Consider the following 12161-nt stretch of genomic DNA (forward strand, 5'->3'; position numbering starts at 1 on the left):
GACCCCCACGAGAACCCCCTGCCCCACAGAGACCCCCCCACGCCACAGGGACCCCCCAACCCCACAGGGACCCCTCCAAGAACCTCCTGACCCTCAGGGACCCCCCAGGGCCCCCCACCCCCTCAGTGGGGACGCTATAGGGCCCCTCCCCCTCCCCGGGACCCCCCGGCCCGGCGACCATCCCCAGGGCTGGGGGGGTCCCACGGGTCTCTGCCGGGCCCTGAAGGGGCTGAGGGGGGCGGAGGGGTGCCGGGGGGCTCTGCGGGCCCCCCCAACCCCTATAGGGCGCCTATAGGACCCCCATAGGGCCGCTGTGCGCCCCCCCCCGCTCCCCTCACCCGCTGGCGGCGCCTCCTCAGGGCGGTGGCGGAATCCCGGGCCCGGAGCAGCGAGACGAGGGGCCAGAGCGGCCGCGCCGGAGGGAGGGGCGGGGCCAGAGTGGCGCAGCGGAGCAGCGAGACGAGAGGCCAGAGCGGCGCGGGGCTGCGGCGGAGGAACGGAGCAGCGAGAAGCGGGGCCAGAGCGGCGCCGCCGACGGCGGCGATGGGGGGGGTGGGCGCGCGGGCGCGCGGGCTAGCGCGCCGCCGCACCAGCGAGACGAGGGGGCCAGAGCGGGCCCGCGCAGGGCGGCCTCCGGGAGGCGCAGACACCCCCCTCGGGCCCCCCCCGTCACTCCGCAGCCGGTGGAAACACGAGAAATCGCTTTATTTTGGCAAAATTCTTCTCTCCAGAAACTGAAGGGCGGCGGGGCGAGAGCCCAACCCGGGGGGGTCGCAGGGACGGGGCCCGGGGGAACTTCGGCTCCCTGTGGGGCTGGATTGGGGGTCCCTGTGGGTCTGAATTGGGGTCCCTGTGGGGCAGGATTGGGGGTCCCTGTGGGGCAGGACTTGGGGTCCCTGTGGGTCTGAATTGGGGTCCCTGTGGGGCAGGACTTGGGGTCCCTGTGGGGCAGGATTGGGGGTCCCTGTGGGGCAGGACTGGGGGTCCCTGTGGGTCTGAATTGGGGTCCCTGTGGGGCAGGATTGGGGGTCCCTGTGGGGCTGGATTTGAGGTCCTTGTGGGGCTGGATTGGGGGTCCCTGTGGGGCAGAATTTGGGGTCCCTGTGGGGCAGGATTGGGGGTGGCCGTCGGGCAGGCTGCCCCCCCCCCGTTGGGGGGCTAGAGCGGCCGCCCCCCTCCGTGCATGCTGAAGTACTCGGTGTAGCCGTTGTGGGCGGGGGGGGGGGGGCGCCTGGAGCTGCGAGGGGGGGCCCTGGCCCTCCCCCCCCGCCCCGGCGCCCTTTTGGGGGGGGCGGGGTGCCCCCAGATCCGTTGTCACCACGCGCCCGGGCGGGGGGCCCCACTCCACCGCCGCCGTCTCCTCCACTTGCTTCCGCGCCTGCTGGGGGGGGCACAGGGAGAATTGAGGGGGGGTTCCCCCCTCCTCTCCCCTCCTGCCCCCAGTGCCTGGCCCCCCCTCCAAATGCTGGGGCCCGGATGGGTTTGGGAGCCCCCCAAATGGGATGCAGATGGTTTGGGGGGGGGCTCCTCTCCCGTGGCTGGACCCAGGTGATTTTGGGGTGTCCCCCCTCCCATTCCTGGAGCCCAGATGCTTTGGGGGTCCCCCCCCATTTCTGGGGTGCCACTGGTTGGGGGGTGTGGCTCCTCTCCCACCGCTGTGCCCCAGCCAGGTTTGGGGGGGGACACCCCTGGTGGGACAGGGGGTGCCCCCAACTCACACTGGGGACCCCCCCGGCGGCGGGGGGGGGGATGGAGAAGAGCTCGGTGAAGTTGGGGACGGAGTCGCTGATGAAGGTGACGTTGCCGTAGCCCCCCCGGGGGGGGCCCTTGGCCGCCGCCCCCCCCTCGGCCGAGCCGATCTGCGACGTCCGCACGTGGTACGGGAAGTTCTTGTTGGCGGCCGAGGGGCGCGTCATCACCTGGGGGGGCAAAGGGGGGGTCAGGGGGGTCCCCCCGCGGGTAGGGGGGTGGGGGGGGCCCTGTGTGTCCCCCCCCCCAGCTCACCAGGAAGACGGCGTGGGCGTAGAGGTGGGTCCCCAGCTGGATCCCGTTGACGATCTTCTCCCGTGCCCACTTGGGGATCCCGAAGTTGGCGATGAGCGCGGTCACCGGCACCGCCAGGAACCTGCGCGTGCGAGGGGGGGATCGTGCAAGGGCCTCGTGTAAGGACACTCGTGCGAGGAGCCCTGGCCACACCAGCCGAGCCCTGGCCCCCCCCGCAGACCGACCCCTCGCACGAGCCCCGTGCAAACGTGTCCCGGCCCCGGGAAACTGCCCTGGGGGGCCGGCCCCGTGCAACCCCCACCCCTTTGCACACCCATCCAGCCATGCGAGCCCCACCCCCGTGCAAGCCCCACCCCCGTGCAAGCCCCGCCCCCCGTGCAAGCCCCGCCCCCGCTCACCAGAGCGTGTAAGCCGCCAGCAGGGGCAGGTAGAAGGGCCCCTTCTCGGGCACCCGCTTGAGCGTGGCCAGGACGGCGGCGCCGAACCAGAGGAAGGCCAGGAACTGCAGCCCCACCAGCCCGTAGCCCGCGGGCGACTCGTACGTGTACAGCACCTGCGCCGGGTCGAAGAACTGCCCCCCAAAAACACCCCCCCCCGGGTCAGCGAGGGGGGCCGGGGGGTGCCGGCGGGGCGGGGGGTGGGGGGCCGGGGTCTCACCTCAGCCTCGTAGGTGAGGAGGATGATGTGGGTGATGCTGTAGAGCGTCATGTACACCGAGAGCCGGACCGAGCCCGCGTGGCTGATGCGGCCCCTGGGGGCGGGATGTGGGGCACCGGCGGTGGGGCGGGGGAGCAGCCCCATAATGGCAGCCCCCAGGACCCACCGCCACCCCATAGCTGTCCCCTGGGCCCCACCGCCACCCCATAGCCATCCACCGGGCCCCATAGTCACCCCATAGCCGTCCCCTGTGCCCCATAGCCACCCCATAGCCACGTCCCCTGTGCCCCACAGCCGCCCCCCGGCCATGTGTCGCCCCCCCCGGGTACCTGGTGACGGTGAAGCCTTTGCCCAGGAGGATGAGCATGAGGAGGAAGATGAGGAAGCTGACGGAGAAGAGCAGCTTGGCTGGGGGGACAGGAGAGGAGGGGAGGGCTCGCACCAGCGTGTGCCGGGCCCCTCGTGCGAGGCCCATCCGTGCACAAGGCCCCACGTGTCGCACGAGGACCCACGTGTCGCACGAGGGCCGTGCCCCCGCCGCCCACCCAGGATCTTGAGGCTGCCGCTGCCGACCCCATCACAGGCGTACTGGCCCCAGTAGACGCAGCAGAAGAGCAGGCTGAGCACTGGGAAGGGGGGGTGGGGGTGAGTGGGGGGCTCCCCCCGACCCCCCCGACTCCCCTCACCCCCCCAACCCCCCTCACCCTCCACGCCGGCGGCCGCCATGAACATCTTGTAGGTGGTGTGGAGCAGTTGCCGGCCCTTCAGCAGGTCTGGGGGGGAGGGGGGGGGGGGTCAGCACTCTGACACCCCCACACACACCCCCCGGCATGGCCCCCCCCCCCACCCCGGCGCCCCCCACTCACAGCCGAAGTAGCAGGAGATGAGGAAGATGAGGATGAAGATGAGGAGAAAGGTGATGTCCGTCTCCAGGATGCCTGCGGAGGCGGGGGGGGGGGTGTGTGATTCACCCCCCCTATGCATTCCCCATGAGCCCCCCACTACCAGGCAGGGCACCCCACAGAGACCCCCCCCAGCCCACCACTTGCATCACAGCCCCCCCCCCCCGTGTCCCCCTGTGCACTGCAGCCCCCCGATAACCCCCACATGTTTCAGTCCCCCCCGGCACCGCAGCCCCCCATTGCCCCCCCCCACATTGCAGCCCCCCACTCCACCCATAACCCCCCAGGTTTCAGCCCCCCCATGCACCCCCTGGCACCGCAGCCCCTCATTCCCTCCCATATTTCAGCCCCCCCTTGCACCTCCTGGCACTGCAGCCGTCCCATACCCCCACCACCACGTTGCAGCCCCCCATTGCCCCCCCCCCACGCAATGCCGCCCCCCCCCGGCTGAGGCCGCACCGAACTCATCGGCGGAGAAGTGCCGGGTCCAGAAGGATTTCCCGTTGGTCAGCACCATCTCGTACTCCAGCTCCAGCCCGTCGCCCTTTTTTGGGGTTTAGGGGGGGTGCCCGGATCAGGGGGTAGTCCCGGGGTCAGGGGGGTCCCGGGGGTGGGGGTCGCGCACTCACCCCGCACTTGCTGAGGGCCACGTACCACCAGCGCTCGCGGACGGAGCGGAAGCTGCGGCCGCTGGCGCAGCTCAGGTACCGCACCGAGTCCTCCAGCAGCACCTGGGGGGGCACCGCCAGGATGGGGACTCCCACCAGACCCCCCCCCGGGACCCCAGACCACCCCCCCGTACCTGGCAGCCCGACCAGGCGTACTGCGTGGTCAGGTTGATGACCTGGTTGTTCTCGGGGCGGATCACCGACTCCTTGGCCAGGCAGTCCTGGGGGGGGGGGGGGCGCGGTGTGGGCATGGACTCCCCCTCTGGCACACGGACCCCCCCCCTCCGGCACACGGATCCCCCTCCCTGCCCGCCCACCGGGGCACCCCCGAGCCTCCTGCACCCCAAGGGAGCCAGAGCCGCCCCCCCGCCCCAATAAGCCTCCCCAGACCCCATTACGAACCCCCAAATAAACCCCAGACCTCGATGCACCCCAATCCCTGTGGACCCCCTGTACCTCCCCCAGACCCCAATAAAACTCCAGACCATGATAAACCCCCCACCCCATTATAACCCCCCCAGACACCCTGTGCCCCCCCAGACCCCAATACACCCCAATCCCTGCAGACCCCATTTACTCCCTAGATCCCCTGTGTCCCCCACACCCGAATAAAACCCCAGACCACGATAAACCCCCCCAGACTCAAATAATACCCAGACCCCGATGCGCCCCAAAGCCTGCAGCCCCCCCGTACCCCCCAGACCCAAATACCCCCCCCCGGCGCCCCCCCACCCCCGCAGCCCCCCCGCCCACCTTGTTGCCCCTCTTGTACACGGCCGGCCATTGGGAGGGGTCGTCGAAGTAGAGCAGGATGTTCTCGCAGCACTTGGCCTGGGGGGGGGGGGTCGGGGTCAGCGGCGCGGGGGGGTCCCGGCGTCCCCGAGCCCCCCACTCACCTCGGGGTATCGGAAGTGGAAATCGAGGCGCCCGTAGTCGGAGAGGAAGCAGAAGCGGGTCAGGAACACCCAGTCCTGGGGGGCAGCGGGGGGTGAGCGGGGGCCCCGGTGCCTGGGACCCCCCCTCACTGCCTGAGGGCGCCCCTCGGGACTCCCCTGCTGCACCCCAGGGACACCCCCCCAGGGGACACCCACCCCCACCTCCCAAATCCCCGGGGGACCCAGGCGTGCGGGAGCCCCCTCCGCCCCCCCGGGACTCCCCTGCTGCACCCCAGGGTCCCCCCCAGCGACCCCCCCCGGCCCCATTCCCAGGGGACCCGGGTGACCGAGCGCCACCCGATCCGGCCACGGCGACACGGCAGGGCCGGGCCTGGGCCCCCCCACGGGGACGAGGGGGGGGGGAACGGGGGGGGGGGCGCTGGGGGGGGCCCCTCATCCCCCAGGACCCCCCGCATCCCCGCCGTTGCCGTGACAACGGCCCTGCTCCGGGTTTCCACGGCAACGGCCGAGCGGGCCCGGGTGGGAGCTGGGAAAGGGTGGGGGGGGGTCCCCGACCCCCACGGACCCCCGGAGCCGCCCCTCAGCTTCCCAGAGCCCCCCCCCAAGAGAAATGGGGGGCGTCCCGGCGCAAAGCGGGGAGGGGTCCCCGTGCAAAAGAGGGCGCCGGTGCAAACGAGGCCCCGATGAAAACGGGGGGGGGGGGAGGTGTCCCGATACAGAAAGGGGGGGGGCGGGGGGGGGGGCCTGGTGCAAACCAGGGAGGGGGTCGCGATGCCAAAGCGGGGGGCGGTGCAAAACGGGGCGGAGAGGGGGGGGGAGCGTCCCAGTGCAAAAGGGGGTCCCGGTGCGTCCCGGGTGGGGTCCCGGTGCAAAGGAGGGGGGGGACACGTCCCAGTGCATCCCGGGGGTGCTCCCGGTGCAAAAGAGGGGGGTCCGGGTGCCTCCCGGGGGTCCCGGTGCACCCCGAGGTGGGGTCCCGGTGCAAAGGGGGGGGTGTCTCGGTGCAAAGGAGGGGCTTGGGGCGCATCCCGGGGGGGTCCCGGTGCAAAGGGGGCGCTCCCGGTGCAGCCCGGCGGGGGGGGATCGCGGTGCATGCCGGGGGGCGTCCCGGTGCAAAAGGCGGTCCCCGCGCAAAGGGGGGTCGCGGTGCAGCCCGGGGGGGTCCCGGTGCGTCCCGGGGGGTCCCCGCTCACCTCCTTGGTGCTGACGCGGCCCCGCACGTACTTGGCGCCGCCGCCCGCGGGCAGCAGCAGCAGCAGCAGCGGCAGCAGCGCCGGGACCCCCCGGGGCGCCCCCCCGGGCCGCGCCCCCCCCGCGCCCCCCCGCCGCCGCCGCCGCCGCAGCCCCATCGCCCCCGGCCCGTGCGCGCTCCCGGGCGCGGCCCCGGCACGGGCGGCGGCCCCGCCCCCCGGCACAGGCCCCGCCCCCTCGGCACAGGCCCCGCCCCCCCGGGAGTCTGAGAGCACGGCGCCCTCCTCCCAGTACCACCCAGTACAACCCAGTAAAACACGGGCAGCCCTGTGCGGCACAGCGCTCTCCTCCCAGTACAACCCAGTACAAGACAGGCAGCCCTGTGCAGCGCAGCAAATTTCTCCCAGTATGGCCCAGTGCCACCCAGTATAACCCCGTGCAACCCCTCATCCACCCAGCACGGTCCAGTACAACCCAGTGCCTCGCCCCGCTCAGCCCAGTACGAGACCCTGGCCCCATCCCAGTATGAGCCCCGCTGCCCCCCCGCTGCCCCCCCGGCAGAACCAAAACCGGGGGGGGGGGATGTCGAGGGGGAAGTGAGAGCAGCACGTGGCGGTGGGGGGGGGATGATGTTGGGGGGACATGGGGGGACACGGGGACACCCCGGTCCCCAGGAGCTCCGCAGGCGCCGGTGCAGCAGGGAGGGGACTCAGGCGGGTGTGTGTCCCCCCCCAGCCACCCCAGGGACCCCCATGCCTGGCCTGGGAGGGGACCCAGCCCCCCCCCGCCCACGTCACCGGGGGGGGGGTGCCGCGGTGACAGCCACCTCCAACTTCCCTTTTCTGCCCCAAAACGGAGAAAACGCATGAAGCGGCGGGAGCTGGGATGGGGACGGCATGGTAGGACCCAAAGGGGGGGGTGAGGGTCCCCACATCCCCCTGCCCTGCCTGCACGGGGGTCCCTGTCCCCAGCCCACCACCCAGGCACCCTCATCCCCATCGCCCCCCTCCTTTCCGAGGGGACCCAGGCGTCCGGCCGCCCCCGGGGGGGTGACACGGGGCAGGATGCATCCCCCTGCCCCGCCACCGCCGCCGCTGCTGGTGCTGGTGGTGGCGGTGGTCCTGGCGGCGCCGGGGGTCTCGGCCTACGGCTTCCGCAACTGCATCCAGTCGCCCTGGGACCCCGGGCTCTTCCGCTGCGTCCAGCGCTTCCTGGAGTCGGTGGGCGCCGCGGTGGGCGACCTGCCGCCGGCCGCCACCGCCCTCAACCTCTCGCACAACGCCCTGCGCCTCCTGCCCGCCGCCGCCTTCGCCCGCCTGCCCCTCCTGCGGACCCTCGACCTGGCCTACAACCGCCTGGCCACCATCGCCCCGGGGGCGTTCGCCAGCCTGGGGGCGCTGGCCGCCCTCGACCTCTCCCACAACCGCCTGGCCGGCCTGGCCGAGGGCGCCTTCGCCGGGCTCGGCAACCTCTCGGCGCTGCGCCTCGACCGCAACCCGCTGGCCAGCGTGGCTCCCGGCGCGCTCCTGCCGCTGGCCAACCTCAGCCGCCTCTCCCTGCGGGGCGGCCGCCTGCTGGCCCTGGGGCCGGTGGCCGCGGCCATCCGGCCCCTGCCGCGGCTGCGGCTGCTCGACCTCTGCGGCAACCGGCTGGCGGCGCTGGGGCCGGCGCCGCCGCTGCCGCCGTCGCTGCTCACCCTGCGCCTCTGCAACAACTCGCTGGCGGGGCTGGCCGGCGCGACCCCCACGCTGCTGCCGCCGGCGCTGCGGGTGCTCGACCTCTCCTACAACAACATCTCGGCGGCGGCGCCCTTCGCCCAGCTCCGCCTGCGCGGCCTGCGCCGGCTGCGGCTGGCTGGCAACCCGCTCGACGCCTTCGGGCTGCTGGAGGTGTCGGACGTGCCGCCGCGCAGCCTGGACTTCTCGGGGCTGCGGCTGGGCCCCGGCGGCGTGGGCGAGGCGTGCCGGCGCCTGGCGGGCCCCCGGCTGCGGCAGCTGCGGCTGCGCCGCACCGGCATCGAGGCGCTGCCCAACGGGTCGCTGGCCGCCTGCCCGCCTGCCGCCGCGCTGGACCTCTCCCGGAACCGGCTGCGGCGCCTGGGCTGCGTGGGGCGGCTGCTGGGGCCGGCGCAGCGGCGGGAGCTGGTGGGGCTGGCGGCGGAGCACAACCTACTGCGGTGGCTGCCGTCCTGCCGCGGCGCCCCGGCCCTGCCCCGCCTGCAGAACGTCTCGCTCCGCTTCAACCGCATCCTGGCGGCGGGTGCCGGTGCCTTCGCCGACGCGCCGGGGCTGCGGGTGCTGCGCCTCGACGTCAACGACCTGACGCGGCTGGACCGGGAGGCGCTGCAGGGGCTGCGGGAGCTGCGGGAGCTGCGGCTGGACAACAACCTGCTCACCGACCTCTACGCCGGCTCCTTCGCCGACCTGGCGCGCCTGCGCACCCTCAACCTCCGCAACAACCGCGTCTCCGTCCTCTTCCCTGGCACCTTCGCCGGGCTGGTGCGGCTGCAGACGCTGGACCTGGGGGGCAACAACCTGCGGCACCTGGCAGCCGCCGCGCTGCAGGGGCTGGGGCGGCTGAGCCGGCTCTACCTGGACCGCAACCGGCTGCAGGAGGTGAGCGCCGAGGCCTTCGGCCCGGTGCAGGCGTCGCTGGGCGTGCTGGACCTGCGTGCCAACGCGCTGCGCTACATCACCCGCCGCCCGCGCCAGCCCCCGCCGTTCCGGCGCCTCCGGCGTCTCTACGACCTGAAGCTGCAGGCGCAGCAGCCCTACGGGCTCCGGATCGTGCCCCACCGCTTCTTCCAGGGCCTCACCGCCCTCCGCGCCCTCTACCTGGGCCAGAACGGGCTGATGGCCGTCCCCGCCGACGCCTTCGACGACCTGGCGCAGCTGCGGTACCTGACGCTGGCCGACAGCAGCGGCGGGATGGGCGACCTGCCCGCCGGCGTCTTCAAGAACCTGAGCCGCCTGCGCAGCCTGGACCTGGAGAACGCCGGGCTGCGCAGCCTGGGCGCCGAGGTGTTCGGCAACCTCAGCGGGCTGGTGCGGCTGCAGCTGGCCAAGAACGAGCTGCGCACGCTGGACCGCGGCCTGGACCGGTGGCTGCCGGCGCTGCGCTACCTGGACCTGCGCAAGTGCCCCCTGAGCTGCTCCTGCGCCAACGCCTGGCTGCCCGAGTGGCTGGGCCGCGGCGCCGTGCAGGTCGTCTACCTCTACAACTACACCTGCGGCGGCGGCGGCGGCGCCGCGGGGCCGCCCGCCTACCTGCACAGCTTCGACACCCGCGTCTGCTTCCTGGACGTGGGGCTCTACCTCTTCGCCACGACGGCGCCGGCGGTGCTGCTGCTGCTGGCGCTGCCGCTGCTGCACCACCGGGCGTACTGGCGGCTGCGGTACCACCTGTACCTGCTGCGGGCCTGGGCCAGCGGGCGCTGGCGGCGCGAGGCGCGGCGCTACGCCTACGACACCTTCGTCTCCTACCACTCGGCCGACGAGGGGTGGGTGCTGGGCGAACTGGTGCCCGAGCTGGAGCGCGGCGCCCTGCGCCTCTGCCTGCACCACCGCGACTTCAGCCCCGGCAAGGCCATCGTGGACAACATCGCCGACGCCGTCTACAACAGCCGCAAGACGGTGTGCGTGGTGAGCCGCCGGTACCTGCGCAGCGAGTGGTGCGCGCTGGAGATCCAGCTCGCCAGCTACCGCCTCTTCGACGAGCTGCGCGACGTCCTCGTCCTCGTCTTCCTCGAGCCCGTCCCCGACGCCGAGCTCGCCGCCTACCACCGCATGCGCCGCGTGCTGCTCCGGCGCTCCTACCTGCGCTGGCCCGACCAGCCCCAGGCGCGCCGGCTCTTCTGGGCCAAGCTCAGGCGCGCCCTGCGGGGCGGCGAGGACGAGGACGAGGACGAGGAGGAGGAGGAGGAGGAGGAAGGCTGCGGCGAGGGCAGGCGGCTGCCCCGAGGGGCGCGGGCGCCGGCGTCACCAAGACCCCTTGCTGCCGGGGCCGCCGGGCGGTGAGAGCCGGGGCCGGACGTGAGCGGGAAGGGGAGAGGGCTCGGACGGGCGCACTGGGAAGCAGACCCTAGAAAGGGCTTTTCTCTCCCCAAAACTGCCTGTTCCCATCCAAGCACCAGGAAATGGTCCGGGAAAGGGCTCTTCTCACCCAAAACTACCCATTCCCCTCCGAGCGCTGGGGAAACGCCCCAGAAAGGGCTTTTCTTACCCCAAAACCGCCCCTTCCCCTCTGAGCACAGGGACACGGCCCAGGAAAGGGCTTTTCTCACCCCAAAACCCCCATCGGTGCTTCCCTTCCCGGGCACCTGGGCTGCTCTCGCTGTGGGGCCGAGGCGCTGTCGGGGGCTCCTGGGAGAGGGGGGGGGGTGTGCCTGGGGGTGCCCAGAGGGAACAGCGGCGACACCCCATTTGGGAGAAACAGCCTTTATTGAGCCCCCGGAAAGGGGGGTGCCCACCTGCCCCCCGGGGCGGGACCCCCTCAGTAGAGCCCCGCGCAGGGGCACCCCCAGGCCTCGGGGCTGGACGGGGGGGACCCATCCTGCTCCAGCGCCGCCGGGGGGCAGAACCAGGAGAGGGGCAGGCGCCGGAGCGCCCGCAGCCAGCCCGGCTTCTCCCGGCTGCGCTGGCACCCCGGCTCCTCCGGCACGTCCCACCAGTCCCACCACTGTCGGCTTTCGGGGGGGGCTCTGTGCCCCAGCGGGGAGCAGCAGCACGGGCCGGGGCTCGGGGGCGCCGCCGGCTGCCCGGGGCAGTGGGAGCTGTGCCGGGGCGGGTCGTTGTGCCGGGGCAGGTGGAGGCGGCGGCAGCACGGGGCGCGGCGCTCAGCACACGGCCAGCCCGGCGCGAAGCCCGGCCGGAGCGAAGCCTCCGGGCTCCAGGCGTCGGGGTTCCGGGGGTCCGGGCTGGCCCTGCGACACCGGGCGGCGAAGGGCACCGCGACGGCGCGGCGGGGCGGCCGGCGGTGCCGCGGGGCAGCCGGGCTGAAGGCCGGCGGGGCGATGGGCAGCCGTTGGCTCCAGCTGCAGCCCTCGCCGGCATCCCCCCCGAAAGGCGCTGGGATGGCGTGGGGCCACGGGGACCCCTCCTTGGCGCAGCCTCGGGGGGAGCCGGGCGGGGGCCGGGGCCAGCCGTGGGCCAGGGCATCCCCCCCGCGCCGGCGGGGATCCCCCCAGGGCGGCGTCCCCGCTCCCCCGGGCTGGAACAGCGGGGCCGGGCTGTCGGGGCGCGGGTCCTCCTCTTCCTCCTGCTCCTCCTCGCCCGAGGTCCAGGAGAAGGGGGGCTGCGGGAAGGGGGAGGGTCAATAAACCCCCCGGGGTCCCCCCCGGCGCCATCACCCCACTTTCGGACTCACCTCCCTCTTCTTTTTGCCACCTCCGAAGATGGGGCTGGGGGTGCCGGGCCTGGCGGGGTACGGGGGGGTCTGCGGGGAAGAGCATGGGGTTTCAGCAGCAGGAAAAGGTGGCGGGAGGGGGGAGGACGTCCTCGTTTTGGGGAGAAAAGGCCATTTTTTTGGGCGCTCACCTTATTCACAACAGCTTGCAGAGGGGCGGGGGCGCTGCTGTAGGGGGGAGTCAGGTCCCGTCTCTGTTCCCGCTCCCCAAAACTGCTCCCGCCGCCACTCAGCTCCCGCTCGGGGCTCTGGGGGCTCCAGCGACCTGTGAGGGGTTTGATGGCCAAGATTTTGGGGGGAAACCACCACCCCGCCCCCTCCCCGCCCCCCCAGGAGCCTGCCGTACCTGGGGGCGCAGTGCCCACCCCCCGATTCCGGTGGGCCAGGAGGAAGGAGAGGTCGGGCAGGGCGCGGTGCCGGCGGAGGAAGGCGTCCAGGAG

General features: G+C 73.3%; 2 protein-coding genes across 2 annotated transcripts; one reads left to right on the forward strand and one right to left on the reverse strand.

Annotated features, from left to right (window-relative positions):
• Positions 1-278: 278 nt before the first annotated feature.
• TMEM145 (transmembrane protein 145) lies at positions 279-6476 on the reverse strand. Its single transcript, XM_086481373.1, has 16 exons — positions 6321-6476; positions 5128-5202; positions 4985-5062; positions 4366-4452; positions 4193-4294; positions 4023-4107; positions 3528-3599; positions 3366-3434; positions 3207-3287; positions 2991-3069; positions 2662-2755; positions 2403-2575; positions 2005-2125; positions 1719-1919; positions 1279-1381; positions 279-631 (listed from the first exon to the last, which is right to left on the reverse strand). The coding sequence occupies exons 1-16, from the start codon at positions 6474-6476 to the stop codon at positions 279-281; spliced, it is 1929 nt and encodes a 642-aa protein (XP_086337499.1).
• Positions 6477-7382: 906 nt separating this feature from the next.
• Positions 7383-11948, forward strand: LOC147412435 (uncharacterized; the record flags this gene model as incomplete). Its single annotated transcript, XM_086481374.1, has 2 exons — positions 7383-10248; positions 11896-11948. Coding segments are annotated over exons 1-2 (2919 nt in total), but the record flags the coding sequence as incomplete, so codon positions are not given.
• Between the last annotated feature and the right edge of the window lie 213 nt (positions 11949-12161).

The sequence above is a fragment of the Leptosomus discolor genome, unplaced genomic scaffold (assembly GCF_034619465.1).
Source record: "Leptosomus discolor isolate bLepDis1 unplaced genomic scaffold, bLepDis1.hap2 HAP2_SCAFFOLD_162, whole genome shotgun sequence".
Classification (NCBI taxonomy): Eukaryota; Metazoa; Chordata; class Aves; order Leptosomiformes; family Leptosomidae; genus Leptosomus; species Leptosomus discolor.